Raw genomic sequence first — 18,078 nt, forward strand, 5'->3', positions numbered from 1 at the left:
GACCCACCCCGTTAGGGTGTGGTCAACAGTATAAAAGTCAGGTTCATTTGAACAGGTGGGTCTGAGACTCACACTTGTCTCTGGAGGAGGTATGAAGCTTACAGATGATTTTTTTTTTCATTTCACTGTATCTCATTGTTTGTATGGTATTATTGTCAGGAGTATTTGTCTGACACAGCTGTGTCTGTTCTCTGTGCTTCTGTCTCACTCAGAAAGGAGGTCATGAGCTTCAGTGTCAGTTTCAAACTACATTGACAGTAAGTAATTGATTTTATTCTGGAAAATGTATTTTGAGTGAACTTATTACAAACTGTTTTGTTTACAAATTAATTGTTTTGTGTGATTATTGTGAGTAATGTATTTGGACACTAGCCAAGACTTAGATGTCAAAGATAGATGTCTTGTCATATGTCAGGGGATCATGGCGTTGAATTATGTGCAGCATATGTTTAGACAGAGTTGAGATGTTAAAATTATATGCTTTGGATAAATAGCCCCTTACAGGACAGGTCTCAACAAGTAGTGGCTAACGGTACAAATATAAGCAGCGCTGTGCTCATTCCAATAACTGTCTATCCAAGTGTATCATGTCAGCCAAAATTTTAAATGAGCAGTGGTGTATAAAGTACTTGAAAGCCATACTTGAGTTACAGTACAGATATCTTACCTGAAAGTGACTCCGGTAAAAGTAAAAGTCACCCGTCAGAAAATGACTTGACTAAAAGTGTTAAAGTAGCTCATATTAAATGTACTTAGGTATCAAAAGTATCTGGTGTTGAAATGTACTTAAGTATAAAAAGTAAAAGTACCAAAATTACGCAGCCGGACCTGCACATCTCCCGAGGCAGGAGGCACGCGATTGGGCGAGAGAGAGGTGCGCCCTGCATAGAGGCGCAAGGTGCGCCAACCTACAATGCTCAAGCAACGAGCCAGATTTGAGAATATAAGAAGTAGAAAGTACAGAAATTTGTGTGCAAATGTAGCAATTAAAAGTAAAAAGTCATCAGGAAAATAAATACTCAAGTAAGGTACAGATATTTGAAAAAATCGAGTTAAGTACAGTAACAACAAATTTCTACTTCGTTACTTCCCACCACTGGAAATCAGTCACAGTAGACACATCACAGCACAATAATTTAATTTTACATTGGTTCTTTAACCACATGATATATGTTTACTTTGATCAGTTAAAGATAGGGTTGGTAATCTTAGCAAGAACAGGCTATACTTTGAAAATATGCAACGGATACATTCCACTTCAATCGGTCCTTTCATCAGAGCTCCGCCATAAACATATGAAGGATAGTCCTTCGCCGCACATCAATGTTTACACAGTTTGAGGAAATGTCACAATTATGACCATGACTGAGCTCTTTTGAACTGTATATTGTAAAGCAACCAGGAGCAGTTCATCAAAGTGTAAAACATATCACTTCCTGTAGCCACCAGCGGGCGCTGAGATTTCGAGTCATCATTTCTGTGTAGATGTCATCAGGCCGGGACTCTTGTCTTACATGTCTAGTTTGGACTCGATTGAACCGTGTATGTCCAAGATACAGAACCTCGTGTTTTGATGGCGTTTAATCAAATTTGACGCCATGCCACGGTCACACGGGGTCACGAAAAATAGATTTTTTAAGTCAGTTTTTATCTCCATCTTGTTGTGATGACACTCATCTGAATTTGAAGTTGATCTGATGAAAGCCCTGGGACAAGTATGTCGTAGTAAAAATGTGGAATATGGCTAAAATGGCCACTAAATCCAAAATGGCGGGCTTCCTGTTTGGTCTAGCATGTTTATCCAAGAGACTTATTTGTTTGTTATGTAAACACACATGCCCCAATTGATTTTTGTAAATGTCGGCCAATCGTAGTGCCGGGGCTGCCCTATAGGGGGCGCTGGTCAGTTTTTTTGCCACGCCCATTTCTTAAAAATATATGAATATCTTCAGGGGGGGGCTGTTGATACACACATGTAGTTTGAGTGAGATAGAACCATGAACACTGAAGTTACAGCAATTTCGTTTTTAACTCCGAGTTGATGAAATTTAATGCCACGCTATTAATATGGTCATGTGCAGTGAGAGCACGAGTAGGCTGGTTGGTCTGTGACAGACAGACACGCCTAACAATTATTTCATTTGGTCCAAATTATTGGTCCTGTGAGGGACACAGACACTAGCTTCTCTCTAAAATCTTTTGTTATTCTATTTTAGTGATGACTGATATTTTCACTCCATAAATTACTTTCACTGTCTATTTTAGCAACATTAAATAGCTTTACTCTTATATTCTAAGAAAATCTTGTACCATTATTGTCATATTTTAACTACATTTACTTTGATCATTTAAGTAGATTAAATACTATTATTGCGATACATTAAAGAAACTTTTATGTAATTTAAAAATATATGTATTTTAACTTTACAAAATTATTTCATTGTCATACTTTAGTTTCATTAAATTATTTTACTGTGATATTTTAACCACATGAAATACTTTTGCTGTTAATTTTTAACTACATAAACTACTTAAAGTGCTTTTACTGTCATACTGTAGCAACATTAAAAACTTTCCTTTGATTGGTTAACTGCATCAAATGATTAAGCTTGATACTTGATAAGCACATTAAACACTAATACTGTGGTTCTTAAACTACATCAAGTATTTTACTATCATATGAAAACTATATCAAATATCTTGACTGTCTAAATGGAACTGCAAATAAATATTTTTACAGCTATCCTACTTGTAGGATACTTGCATATTTAATCATAGTCTGAGTATGATTTTTAAAGTAGTTATATTTTACTAAATAAAGGATTTAACTGAATAAAAGATAAAATAACAAAACATAAAAGAAGGCGTGACTCTTGGCTTGGTCCATATTTTAACTGCAGTATCAGTATCAAATGTGAAAATTGAATTTTGATATTAAACTGAGGGGGAATGGGTTTGCAGGCATTAACACACAGTTCACATGAATACACTAAACACAAACAGCATCAATCAATTGCTGCAGGCGTGAAAATAAACATAAAATAAACAAAAGATATGAAATCATCACACACTCAAAAAGATTTAAAGTATTTAAAACAGCAACAGTTGAAGCCACAAATAGAACACTGTCAGAAGGCCGGCGCATGCTTCTGCAACTGCTAGGCGGCTTTTCACGCAGCTGTGTCGCAGGACTCTTTGTCATTCATGCTTCCCCAAGCTTCCCCAAGCGCTGCGCATCTTATAAAGCAATTCCCCGCCAGAAAACTAGGCGGAGTAATGTTTTTTGTCAAAGACGTCTTCTTTCTTCTTCGTCGATTGTTTATTTACATAGCCACTGCGGCTCCTCGTAGCCATTTTCTGGCGGACAAATCCGCCAGTCAGTTACGGGTTATACAAGTGATCACACTTTCGGATCTCTTCTGCAAACGCTCTTCTATTTGGTCCAAATTCGTTCTTCTAGATCTTCCGTTGTTTCTGCCGGTATTATGTGGCATGAAACCGGAAATGTGACTACGGAAGGATGTAGTTAGCAGACCAATCACATCCCTTGCGGGCTGCAGGAGGCTTGCGGAGCTTTGCCGTCTAGTTAGAAAATTTGGGCGACGCACGTAAGACGAGATACATAAGCACGTAAGGGGCCCGGAAGGGCTCTTGCGCTTGCGGGGCCGTGAAAACGCAGAAGCATGCGCCAGCCTTTAGTGTACTGTTGGTAGAGATGATTCTGACCCAGCAGGTCTCCCTTGGTCGTCCAACCCCCAACGTCCTCAGGAAGTTTGACTGTGTAACAGTAAACCTTTATGGTACATTTTATCCTCATGTTGCGTCTATATCCTATTGGTTTTCTTGACCATGATACTTTTATCTGTTGTCTGTTGTGGTGAATGTTTGCCTGTTGGTCGCGATGCACTGTGATGTTTGGTGCAGTTTGTTAGACCGGCCGCTAGAGGGCAGCAGTGTACAGGTTTTATTAGGTCGGCGACTCGTTATGATTTATGATTCTCCAAGGATTGCGTGATTCAAAGCAATTCACCGCCAGAGCACTAGATGAAGTAAAGTTTTTTGTAGGACCTTAGCCTTCTTTGTGTGTGGCAGTCGTCGTCGACAGTTTATTTACATCGCCACTGCTGCTGCTCATAGCCTTTTTCTGGCGGACAAATTTGTCCCTGATCTTCTTCCACAGCTTCGTACACACGTCGACCTGCAAACCGACATTAGCCGATATCTTCTTCCAGGAATTGCAGGCCATCTGCACATCCTTGTATTCCGTCAATGAGGGGTTATACATGTGGTCACACTTTCGGATCTCTTCTGCCAAACGCTCTTCTATTTGGTCCATATTCGTTCTTCTAAATCTTACTTTGTGTCTGCCAGTATTATGGGGCATGAAACCGGAAATGTGACCCTGGAAAGGATGAAGTTAGCAGACTTGCAAGAGCCTTGCGGGCTGCGTGAGGCTTGCTTAGCTTTGTCGTATAGTTACAAAAATTGGGCGACGCTACGAAAGCACGCAAGGGGCACGCAAGGGGCACGCAAGGGGCTCTTGCACTTGCGTGTACCTGCGTGTCTCTGAAAACGCAGAACCATGCACCAGCCTTTACTCGGGTGATTATTGGGTAAAAGGTCTTTCCTTTTCAAGCATCTGTTATTGGAGTATCAAAAACATAGTAAATATTACCAACAAAATGAAAAATAACACTACACAAATTTTCAAGTCTTTTGTGTGAATCTCAGGAAGGAGCTATTGTCACATTTGCAACTATTTCAACCACTTCTGTGGCTGCAGCTGCCACTAAATTAAGCTTTTCGACTCCTTTTGGAAACATCATGGCAACAAAAACAGTTTCAGGTAACAGCAGAAAAAAACGGATCTGGAAAACAGGCTTTAAGAAAATTATACATCGAAGCGGGGAGGTGAGGAACTCCTCCAACCTAAGACACTGATTTCTTCAACATTAGTTATTTCCTCCAAACTTATGTTAAACTCTGTTATTTGCTCATCATTGGGCTTGTGAAGTGTTAACCCCACCCCAAAAAAAATATTATGTCTGCCCCTAATATTCCATGTACATATTTTAATTACAGCGCTGGTCTCAATGATAGCACAATAATAGCTGAAGGCGGTTTTTGTCCTAAATCTGTATTCACTTTTAAGTCCATAACTACTTTGATATTTTTGAGTCCATAAAATCAATGCAAGCTAATATTTTGTCAGCCCTATAACTTCCATATTGATGTATTTTCATTAATAAATGTAGCCTACTAAACATGCTTGTCATGTCAGTTGGATTCTTAGGATATCCTGACATAAAAGGTAAAATATTGTTAAATAACCTGAGTAGTAGGGGAGAGCGGGGTAATCAGAGACATGGGGTAATCTGAGACACCCCCTGTATCTAGGCAACAGTACACATTTGTGGTCATGTGACCATTATGTTTTCAAGTCCCTCCCATTCCCCCCTTGCCATGAAGGAGAAGTTGGTGCTGGTGATGTGATAGTTATGTTTTTTCACAAAAATGTGTATTTTGCATGTAATCAACTGTTGTGTCAAAACAAATTGATTCGGGTAGAAAAACTTATATCATACATGTTGATGAACTTCCAACATATAAAACCATGTGATCGATGCTAGCTGAAGATTAGCCTGAATTGCTAAAAGATGTTGTTTTTTCAAAAATGTTGGCTGTGGGGTAAAGTGGGACAAATGCTGTGGAGTAAAGTGAGACATGAAGCACAAGTTAAGTTTAGTCTTAAACATATTTTAGTGTAATATTACATTACATATGTTTTTTTTTTAATGTCATAAACATTTTAGAAAAGCCATCATGACAACCTGGGGCCGAATACCCCTCACAGAGATGGAGAGTGGAGCCGCTGAGGTCATGCAAGGAAAGAAGTCCTTAAGAAAAGCTGGAAGGGATAGAAATATTGATAAGACAACCCTCAAAAGATTAATAAAGAATAAAGAGAAAGGGGGAGTAAAATCAGTAGCCTGGGGTGCAGTAGCTGGGGCAAAGAGAATATTCACAGATGAGATGGAGGAGGAGCTTGCCAAACACTTGAAACAACTAGCTGACCAGTTCCATGGCCTTGCTCCAGTTAAGTGTCGTGAACTGGCATTTGAATACGCAGAGAAAAACAATATCCCTGTCCCTGCCAATTGGACAGAGAAACAATGTGCAGGTAAGCTAGGGTGTGCAAGAGATCACATGAATCTGAATAATTATAAACGTGCTTAATTGACCAATCCCCATGATTCTGTTACTAGTCCAATATTAGTTTTGGAATGTGTGGTTGTCAATCTAGCTGTCAGGATTTTAACTATTACAACATGTGTTATTTTAGTAGTTTTAAAGTGGAAAAAGTAAGTGGATCACTTAACCCCCTTGATATATTTCATATTTTCACTGCCCTTTGTCCTGAAGACATTCTGTTCATTTTCATTGCTAAGAAACATCCTGAATTAATGGGAAATGTGTACATTTTACTGATATATCATTTAGCTTGCCTAGAGGGAAGCAAATGTAAAAAATGTCTCACATTACCCCGCTCTCCCCTACAAGTGATATCCATAAAAGCAGCTGACATGAATTCAACGTGAGAGGACTGGAAAGAGACTTATAATAAACATTGAGTCACTGCTACCATCTACTGGTGCAATTGGGTGGGCCGGTGAAGAGGACAATGTGAGCTTGATACTCAGTTTATAAAGATTTTCTGATCATAGTAGTACCGATGTTTCTTTGTTGTATGAACGCTTACCAGTCCTCAGGGGTGGCACTGGATCAAGCCTTGGACATGACTTTGTCTCTGTTGGCAGTGGAAACTGTATCTGTTTTTATTTCTGTGACATTTGAAGGGGGCGTTTCCGTTAGCAATAACCCTAAAAGGAATGGGAAAGTTTTCCAATCTCTTGGCTGAATTAGAAATGGAGAAATTCTTGAAAATGAATGATAAAGGGAAGTCGCTCTTTATAAGACTGCTAGATGCTGCACATTTCACCATTACTAACGCAACACCTGTTTTAATCCTGTTTGGAATGGGCTGTGTACTTGGTCTGCTCCTCGTCATTAGTTAGTCCTCCTCAAACATTATCCTGAAAAAAAAAAAAATTGACTGAGACCAAAACAAATCTTACTGTATGAAGTTGCTTTTATATTCCATATCTCAGGGGTTCAAGACCCTTTGTGCTTTAAACTAGCATATTATTGTTACAACTTGGGGAGGATACTGGCAATAATAGTGAGAGAACAAACACACAGGTGCAGTTAAAAGTCAGTCCTGGCTGGATTTTTCACCAAGTGAGCAATCTTTCTCATATTTTCTATAATTCAGAGAAGCTTTTGTGAAATGGCCTTGCATTCGTTACAAACAACTGGCCAGTATGGGGCTTGAAGCCATGACCTTGGTGTTATTAGCACCACGAGTGAAGTAAAAAAACAAAACAGTGTGTTCATCCTACCTGGTTTATCTGCAATGAAGATTTTATATTCAGTGTTTTTCATGAAATGAAACGGAATGTTCTGAAATAGTGAAATGCTTTGTGAATGATGAAAAAAAATTATCAAATCTGGTAACAATTTTTTTATTTTAGAATTTTTTTCAAATTCAACTGCTGTTGAATTTGATCTGAGGACGTAAAAAGAGAACATGTTCAACTCGGTCCTCAGACTCAGGCCCACTGACTGCTACAGTGCACTGATCACATGTTTATAAAATTTGTATTGAAATGAAACATACAGTGTATGAATAAATTCGACACTGCCGTTCCCTAGCACAATAACTAGACACATACCAAATGTGAAGTTGATAAGATGATTGGATTGTGAGATATACATTCCAAATTTAGACAGACAGTTTGTAGAATTAGAAGGTAGATAATAATGTCACGAAGTTCAATTTTATACAAAAAGTTGCTGGTAGTCATTAAATTGTATGTGTTTGTGTATTTCTTTTATCTTTCAGGAATTATCTGGTCACACTTCATTGCTAAGTGACTGAGAAATTAATTAAAAATGGGGAACGTACCATCAGAGAGTAATATGGGCAACCGCCTGAGATGCATTGTATGTGATAAAGTCTTGCCTCCGTGCCATTCTTTCAACGATTTGTACCAAACTACTATCCATGGCCAACATGTTCATGTCTTCAATGGAGGCGAATACTACAGACAAGTCGGTTACAATAATCAATACAAATGCCAACATTGTTTTTATAAGCCAATCAGAGATGAGGAACAAAGGAAGAGAGAGGAGGAGAGGAGGAGAGAAGAAGAGAGAAAGAGAGAGGAGCAGAGAAAAGAAGAGGAGAGAAAGAGAGAGCAGCAGAGACAAGAAGAGGAGAGAAAGAGAGAGCAGCAGAGACAAGAAGAGGAGAGAAAGAGAAAGGCTCAAGAGGCTGAAAAAAGGAGACAAGAAGAGCTGAATCAAAGGCTTGAGGAATCAAAAAGGCAAGCGGAAGAGCATGAAGAGAGCACCATGAAAGAGGAACTTGTGACCAAGCGACGTGTTCTAATAAGCCATCTGGATGAATTTGATGCAAAGTACGAATCTGATTATGATGATCTTCTGGAAACTCTTTCATCAAAATGCAGCATCCCAGTTTCAGACCTCAGTCTAGTTCAGCTGAGTGCTGACCAGCTGGGCAGCATCCTGACAGCCCTGGACAATCTCCTGTTTGATGAATGGATCAGTGCTCCTCCATCTCTGAGCACTCTGCAGCATGCCCAGGTGTTAATCACAGAGCTGTGTGCCCTGTCCCTGGAGATATCTGAGGGAGTTTCCCTGAAGGGCATCTCCAATCATGTGCAGTCCCTGGTGAGCCACATCAGCCAATCAGCATGCAATGTCTCTGAGAGTTTCCTGCTGACTCAAGCCCTGTACCTGAACCTGATGCACTTCTTCACTGACCCTGGCAGCTGTGATGCAGCTTTCATAGCTAAACAATGGGCTGAGCAGGACCTCACAGCTGAAGATCTCTTTCTTATAGAATTCTTGGGCACACTCACAACATCACTACAGAGTGCAGTTGGAAGAGCCTCCACGTTCATTTTGAAGATGGAGATCCAGTGCTTGGAGCTTCTCCTATCCACACTCAAACATCTAAATGGCAAGGAGAGACATGTAGGATGCATTGAAATACTCCTCAGAATTGTGCAAACAAGCAAATGGACACCAACTGAGGCAGTGACTCTGCTCAAAGTGCTGTCAGAGAAATATAAAGAGGATGCTCCCATCACTGAAGTGCTCACATTAGTACAAGTATATGACCTATCACCAGAGTGGACAGATGACTCTGGACACTCCGTCACCCAAGCTCTGGATGTCCTTGGCCCTGAAAGATTCCTACTGGACTTCTGTAAGACTCTCAGAAAACAAGATGAGAGCAGTCTAGATTCAGCTCTAGCAGAATTAAAAACACTCAATAACTTAGATGAGTCTGTTGTCACCATGATAAAAAACATTACCAACGGTGTCCTAAAATATTCAGAAAATGCCCCAAAAGGTGAACCTTTTATGAGAGAATCCTTCAAAAGTGGAAACCTGAATACAAATGAAATCCAAAATTCACTCTGTCAGCTGTGCAAAGCAGTGTCTGACACCAAAGGCTGGTGGCCAACAGTAGTGCAGATGCTGAGGTGGTGTGTGCTGGTGCTGACAGAGAAGACTGCAACACTTGGATTGGTTGGTGTGAAGCTGGACCCATGTGTCACAGCCATGTTTGCAGCCACAAAAGTCCTCATGGGTAAGAAAGTGGACATTGTGTTGAGCTCTAACATTTACTCACTCAATCAAACTAAAGAGTGGTCTGACTTCTACAAGCACCTGGGGATTTCACTCAACACAAACTTGAGGAAAGATAATACATCATTGATGGATGTCTATGAAGCCGACATTGTGTATGGTACAATGGATGACTTTGTGTCTGATTACCTTCAATGTGGCTTGAAGGGAATGGAAGCTGGGAGCCCTCTCCTTAGTCGAGGATTTCTCATTGAAGACAGATGCCTCAGTGCTTCCTATAATCTGGAACTCTCAGTGCTCAAGGAAAATGATGCTTTAGTGTTTGCTGCAGATACTCTGAAAAGCCTTATGGGTATTTTTTACAGTGAGGAGATGGAACTGAGAGACAGATTTATCAAGGCTCTTTTTCTAGTCCTCCATTCTAACCTTAACAAACGCACAGATGAAGACAGTAAAGTCATAGCCATTTCACAGAAATGCACTGGAAAAGATTTGCCTTCCAATAAGGTCTACATCCTGTCCATTCTTGAGAAACTCCTCCATGAGTTTAGTGGAGAAACGGAATGTGAGAAACAAGGGGCATCCCTGGTTGGCAACTTGTGTTTGGAGATTCTTTTTTCCCATGCAGGGCAATTCCAGATGGTGTCAAATCTTACAGCACAAAAAAGATGGCCACCAGAGGAGGTTATAGCCCTCCTTGTAACATTAACTGACCACCATCACGATAAAGACTGTATTTCTATCATGAAGATTTTACATCTGATAGAAACATATCAAGTGTCTTCTAAGTGGACAGATGGGAAGAATCAGTCTCTCCTTGAGCTCTTGAGTATCCTTGATACTAAGAAAGTGATGGAGCATTTGGATAGATGCTTTGAAGAAGAGGAAATAAAAAGCCTTGATACTCTTTTTGATGAAATACGGCAGATGAAAAACATTGATGAAAAAACCCTGGAGAAGTCTTATACTATAATAAAGGGGGTTCAAAACATGATTAAATCGGGTGAAATCAAAAAACATACTAATCTAAAGCAAGCTAAGAAGCTGAGTCATAGCACAAAGACAGAAGACTTGCAGGAGATCCTAGCAGTCTTATGCAATGCTGTACACGTGTGCATTGCTGAAGAAAAGTGGTGGCCCAGAGCCACTCAGTTGACAAGCTGGTGCTTCTTGGCCTTGTCTGACACTGGAAAGCTTCTGGAGATGGGAACTGGAGAGGGCAAGTCATGTGTCATAGCAATGTTTGCAGCGCTGCGTGTACTCCGGGGCGAAAAGGTTGATGTGGTGTCCAGCTCATCTGTGTTATGTCAAAGAGATGCAGAAGAATGGAACCACTTCTACAAGTACTTTGACATCACGGCTGACACAAACACAAACAAGACTAAAGATGAGGATAGAAAAAAATGCTACCAGAAGGACGTGGTCTATGGAACAATTGAAACCTTTGCTGCAGATCACCTTCGCCAGATATTTGAGATGAAGGATGTGAGAACAGATCGCAGCTATCAGTGTATCATCATCGATGAAGTTGACTCACTGCTGTTGGATCAGGGAGTGCAGCTGACATATCTCTCCAGCCCCATGGTCTCCATGCAGCACCTGAATGTTATCCTGGCCATGATCTGGGGCCATGCCAGCCAGTATGGCTTCTTGTCCACAGGACACATCACATTCGTACAGGGTCCCCCTTGTTCATTCTATAAGAGCATATTCGACTCAATTGACATGGATGGAATTGATGACCCCATGGACGTTTTACATATTGCTGAAGAGTCAGGGATTGTGCCTAAGGGATTTACAGAGGAAATGTACAATAGCGAAAAAGACAAACTTTTCAGGAAACTTAAAACTGTGAGTCAGGATGACGTGATCGATTTTTTTCAAAAGATTGAGCAGTTTGTCCCCTATGGTTTCACTGTGTACACATTAGATGATAATGGATTGCTCTCTCTTAGAAAGTCCACACCGTACAACAACCCAGACATTCCAGAACTTACATTTCTTGTTTTGGATGATGGCTTGTGTTCTGCTCTCTATGATTCTGAGGAAGTTCTCGCCAATCCCATCACAGAATTCATCTTAGAAAAGATTCAGTACACTCCATGCACAAACAATACAGGGAAAATCAGCATCCCTGGATTTTTGAAAAATCTGATCGAGAGTAAATTGCCAGTTTGGGTTCAGAATGCCTTTCTGGCAAAGAGACTGAGGCAAGGACGAGAGTATGTTGTGGAAAATGACTGTGTCTGTCCCGTTGACTACAGATCCACGGGTATTGTGGAACTAAGTAAGAAATGGGGTGATGGCCTGCAGCAGTTTGTTGAGATCAAACATCAAATCAAAATGAGCACGATTTCAACAGTGACAAACTTTATCTCTAACCTCTCCTTTTTTGAAAAATACAATGGGAAAATATATGGGACCACGGGGACACTAGGGAGTGAAAAAGACATGCTCTTTTTGCAGGATCTATATCCCAATCTCTCAGCCTGTAAAATGCCAACTTTCAACCGGAGGAAGTTATTTGAGGTCAAGGGCAATCTGGAGACTTCAGCTGAAGAGTGGAAATCTAAAATTACCCATGTGGTTATGGATCAAATTTGCCCAAATTCATTCAGAGAGGGGAGAGCAGCCTTGGTGATCTGTGAAACTATTACCAAAGCCAAAGAGCTCTATGAAACGCTAAAAAGTGTCATCCCAGGTGAAATCATCCTCTACAGTCGGAGTGACAAAGACAGTTTGAGCAAAATAGATAAGAAACTGGATCCTGGGGATGTCATTGTTGCCACAAACCTGGCTGGACGTGGCACCAACATCAAAGTGTCTAAAAAGGTGAACAAAAATGGAGGATTATTTGTGGTCCTCTCCTTCCTCTCTGAGAACACAAGAGTGGAACTTCAGGCATTTGGCCGAACTGCACGCAAGGGTAAACCTGGATCTGCACAGATAATCATGACCACTGATCATGTACAGGAGTCCCTCAAGACAGTGTCTTCTCTGGAGGAGGCAAAGGAAACAAGGAATAGACTTGCAGCAGAAAGGATAAATTACATGATGGCTGATGTTACTGAGATGAAACTGCGGGAGGACCTTTTCGCAGAGTACTGCAAGACCCTCCACGGAATTTACAGGAACACCGATGGAGATGAGCAAAGAGTTGTTGTTGCCATCATGAATGAGTTCTGGGGGATTTGGTTGCAAACTAAATCAGAGGAAATTGACAACTTAAAAAGAAATGAATTGGAAAAGAGCTTGAAAGCTGATTTGTCCGTGGCACAAAGTCAGTCTCAAAGTCAGACTTCACCATGCTCCAGCATTTACCACTATATCAAGTTTGGGAATCTCGCACTGGGCGAAAAAAAATGGGATGTCAGCATGAAGCTATTTGAAAAAGCAATGGGACAAGATGAAAGTTGGGCAGCCATAGCTTTTTACAATCATGCATACTGTTCTATAAAACAGCAGAAGGGAGATTACCTGACTACGGCCAGCAATGATCTCAAGAAAGCACAGGAGTCGCTGAAGTACCTCAGTGAGGAATGCTTGGTCTGCCTGCAGTTTGTAAAAATAGCCTCTGCTCAATTAAAAAGAAGTGAACAACCAACCAGCCTTGAGAAACAGTTAACAACCAAGTGCAACTTGTTCAGCTACTTTGATAAAAACATTTGTGAGGCTATCGAGAAGCTGAAGGAAATAAAAGACAAAGGAAGGGATGCAACAACCAAGAAATTACCCATGTTCTCCCTGGTGTCAAGCACAGATGAAGATCTCCAAACCGAGGCCTACAATCTGTACAGTAAAGGTCTGGAATATGTGTTTTCCGTGGAAGAGCAGCCTCGGTTCCCATGGGAAGCTCTGCTGGTGTTCTGTCTCGGCATTCTGCAGATCGTTGGAGGGGCACTGCTCACTGCCTTTACGTGTGGAGCATTAGCTCAAGTCGGCATTGGGCTGATCGTTGAAGGAGTATCAGACTGCATCACTGGCATTGAGTCCATGATTACAGGAGAATTTAGTTGGCAATCATGGGCTATAGAAAAAGCAATATCTATTGGTATTTCTCTCATTGGGTTTGGGGTTGGAAAGCTGGTCACAAAGGGCTTCAAAGCTGCTAAAATGTTGGTCAAGGCAGTAGGAAAAAAACTTAAGGCATTACCAAAGTTTTTCTCAAAACAGGTTAAAGAAGGCCTGAGTGTTGTGACAAAGACAAACATGAAGAATGCAGTGAAACAAACAGCAAAGAAAATGGCAGAAGAAATCATTAGCTATGCATTTGGGAAGGCAGAAGATGCTGTATTGCAAGAAATATTGAAAGGCATTAAGAATCAGTTGACAAAGGATATTGCAAATGATGTAAAAACCAAAATGGAAAAGGATCCTTTGGCTGGATTGGTAGACTCCATTTTGCTCTCTCACCTTGAGGATAAAAAACAAATGTCTGATCTCCTGCAGGATAAGAACAGAAAGAGCAAACTTCTGGGTATTTTCAAGCAGATAAGCAAAACAGCCTTAGAGCCATTCTACGCTGACCTCGAATGGCAGAACAAGCTGAACTCACAAATCGCCACAGTGATTGACAGTGCAGCATCAGAGGCCAAAGGCAAAACACTTGCAGTTCTGAGAGTAATTCAAGGCATTCACATGGCCTCACTGGCAGCAGAAGCCACTAGTGCAGTGCTGAGCCTTTCAAGCCAGTTTTTCTCCAACCTTCACAAAGAGCTGAATACATTTAAAGAGAATAACAATTTGATAGAGAAAGTGAAACGAAATGATCTGTCTGCTTCAGAAATGAAGATCCTGAAAGACTTCAAGCAGGATTTAGTCAACGAAACCAGTGCTTTATTAGCAGATGCTTTGGTAGAAGTGTTCCACCAAAAGTTCTCCAGTCACTTTGTTTCCAGTGCCGTAGGCCAAGTGAATAATGTCATAGGTGATTATGTAAGAACTGGCTTGAAGAGTGAAAAAACAGAGGACAAACTCAGGGCTGGACAAAACAACAGATACATCTCACACATGTCAGTAGACATGAATTCAAAACGTAAACAGGACAGCGAGTCTGGTAAACGCTCAGAGTCTCATGCTGAAAAGATCAAGGACTCCTCGACAGCCACTTCTATTCTTGATATCAGAGTCCTATCAGAAACCACTGGCACTAAGGTTGTCATCCTAACACAAGACAGCCATGGCAAGCTTACCAAAATGCAGGAGCTGAGCCCGAGCACCAAATCTGCCAGTCAAACGGTGACACTGATTTACACACCAAAGAGTTCACAACACCCAGACGGCCATTATGATGTGTCCATCAATAATAAGACTGTGAAAGTAACCACCAAAGAAAAGAGCAGCCTGTTTCATGCTTTGGCACAAGGCATGAAACCAAAGGCCACCAAAGAAGAGATTGCCTTGGAAGCAGGCCGCCTCCGATCTTTGGAGGCCGACATTCTAGTGAAACACTCTGATCAATGGGAGCCTTTCCTCAAGTACAAAGAGAGGACGGATGAAATCAGAGGAGGAGACTGGTATATGGCAAAGGAAGCTGGACTAAAAGAGACAGTAAAAGAAAACAAAAAGGTGATCAAGGATGGAAAAGTGAAAAAGTACAACGACTGGGTAAAAAATGTAAACAGCAAGCCAAGCACTGGACAGTTCATCAAAGCAGCTCACCAACCACCAGCGAGTAGTATATCGCAAGCTGGAAAATTGAATCAGAATAGCAAATTAGCAAAAGCCATGCTTGAAGTGGTAACAAAGTCAACTGCTGATGTGAAAAATTACAAAGGCCTTGGACTTCCAACTATTTATGTGCCAACAGAAATACAACGTGAGTTTCCCAGTACAACAACAAAACAATTCAGGAAATTATTGGCTCGCACAATCAGCCAGGATAATGTTGTGAGTGCCCTAAAACTGACCATTCTAGGTGCAATGCCCAGATTCAAGTTCAATAGTGCCAAGAACTACAGAGACTTTCGGAACAACCGAGTGAGTAAAACCAGGCTTGCCATTTTCGAAAAAAACTTTGAGCAACATTCTAAAGATTTGGTGAACAAATGGTTCAACCATCTTCAAGACAAGGGTGTCATGACAAAGGCTGATCTTGACACCCTTACCGCATGGATCAACAACAAGGTCTACGAGAATCCAACTGACCCACACAGGAAGCAAGTCTCCAACCTCCTCTAATGCAAAGGTAATTTGACATTTAATGTAAAGTGTTTGATAAGGGAGTCTGGTTGGATGGTAAATATAATAGAGGCACGTGTTCACAGAGCAGCTTTGCATCCCATGCTGTAGCCATACCTGATCAGATCATACATTTTAACTTAACTTTTAAATCTCACCTTGACTAACCAGGCATCTGAGTGTCAGCTGAACATGTGCTCACTTAATTTCCTTCAAAAAGCATCAGCAACACATGCTTGGCACTCTACCTAGCATGGCACCAATTCATAAAGGATAGTTACCATGTAGATCAAAGGAGCAGTGTTTAGTCAGATTGATCATATTTATTCCAAGAGGATATAACCTTTTCTAATATGATCTCGTCTTTGTCTATCCGTTGCTCCAAGCTAATATAAGATCAATATGAGATTTAGACTATTTCCTCATACTTGTATGTGTGTAGCTCCTGAGAAATGGTCTTCTTCTTGTCTCAACCTGATCCTTATTCCATATCTTTAATGATCCGACTTCTGTCCCTCCCCCTCTTATCTTTATTTGTGTCAGTGATTTATTTACCAGGATAAAAATTATGGATAATCTTGGGCAGCAAAATGTTCCTTTATTTTTTTTGTATTTTCAAAGAGCTTTACTTTGTTTTTGTTTATTCACTTAAACGTACACACAAGAGAAGACTTACAGTGAATGGTCTATTAAGGTAAGCAGTTGATCTAAGTGAAAAATGTACTTGTGTTCTTTTTACAGAGGGATGTTGACACCTGACAATATGGCTGGCAAAGTAGTCAGGAAAACTACAGAGGTCTACATACCTGTCATGACGTTCGTGTAGACACCTGTCGGTATTCATTTTAAGGATGTTTTTTGGGGGTTTGGAAAATGTATGCTGTTTGGGATTTAAAGATATATCTTATCATACATTGGAATTTAGTATTCAAATGAAAATATAAGAGTTGCAACTTGCTACATAACCCAAAGATTACAGCAAGCAAATCTTATCCTATGTATTTCACATGTGTTTTAGAAAGCCTGTTTTAAAGTAAGTCTGAAAAAGTAAATTCCATGGTAAAATATTTTGTCTGCCAGTGGTTATTCAGATCGCTTCAACAATCATACATGCCATCAAGAAATCTAGATGTGTAATCAGAGAAATCCTAAATGCTGTTCTGCGATGGGATAAGTGTATTTCAGGTTGTGTTTATTGTTGCTTATGTCACATTTAAAATGTTTTTTTCTAGCCTTTTAACTTTGATTGTATTAACTTTCAAATTGAAACACAAGAGATGCTCTGTTGCTTTCTGTAGTAACCACATGATTGATACAAGCTGTTGTTAAACTAAAGAGCATTCATCTATTCCAATGTGATCCTCAACTAAAAAGGAATTTTCCTCTTTATTTTACTTCATTTCATTTGAATGTGTTAATTTAGGGGTTTTGGTGAAGGTGTGGTGTGGGTGTTGAACTGTAAGTATCTATGTTCAGATATATGGTATATATACACTGTCTGACATTTATCATACCTCGATATAATCTTTAGCTGTTTTACACAGTGAAGAATTTGTTGATATTCATTATGGTTATGGAAACTTAATAACAAAGTGTGTGAAATTGTAATACTAGAAGACTGCGGTATCGGTCATGACTCCATAAACTGTGATCTACTGGAGTGACTAGATTTACTCTCTACAATGTCACTTAAACTCATTTCTGAACTTCCTGTGCAAGTATATTTGAGATTTATAGGGTACTGCATACCCGACATTCTAATCCCAACCCTTAATCTGCACTGTCTATTCCTTTATAGAGTGTTCAGTCGTACATTCTTTGGCTTGTCAGGGCTGTGTGAAAATCTAAAAATAAATCAAATTATCAACAACATAAGTATTGGTGTTTATTTCAACAAAGGTTCCATCTGTATTGCTGCTTGAGGCAACCTGAAATAAAATGACCTGTCTTATAGAATTCCAAATATAGTCATGTGCATTATACATACCATGAAAAAGTACTGTACAACAAACCCATGATATGGCTGATAATAAATAAAACACTACCCATGATAGAACTCACACACAATCAAATAAAATGAGGTACAAAAATGCAATGAAACACTATAAATGTTTAAGCACAACGCATCTAAGATTGTTGAAGGTGCAGTTGGTCAAC

General features: G+C 40.2%; 1 protein-coding gene across 1 annotated transcript; it reads left to right on the forward strand.

Moving 5' to 3' along the window:
• The first annotated feature begins 23 nt into the window (after positions 1 to 23).
• On the forward strand, positions 24 to 17,796 carry LOC128437688 (uncharacterized). Its single transcript, XM_053419868.1, has 4 exons — positions 24 to 89; positions 213 to 257; positions 7,964 to 15,928; positions 16,663 to 17,796. The coding sequence occupies exon 3, from the start codon at positions 8,014 to 8,016 to the stop codon at positions 15,919 to 15,921; it is 7,908 nt and encodes a 2,635-aa protein (XP_053275843.1). The 5' UTR covers positions 24 to 89; positions 213 to 257; positions 7,964 to 8,013; the 3' UTR covers positions 15,922 to 15,928; positions 16,663 to 17,796.
• The last annotated feature ends 282 nt before the right edge of the window (positions 17,797 to 18,078 follow it).

The sequence above is a fragment of the Pleuronectes platessa genome, chromosome 4 (assembly GCF_947347685.1).
Source record: "Pleuronectes platessa chromosome 4, fPlePla1.1, whole genome shotgun sequence".
NCBI lineage: Eukaryota > Metazoa > Chordata > Actinopteri > Pleuronectiformes > Pleuronectidae > Pleuronectes > Pleuronectes platessa.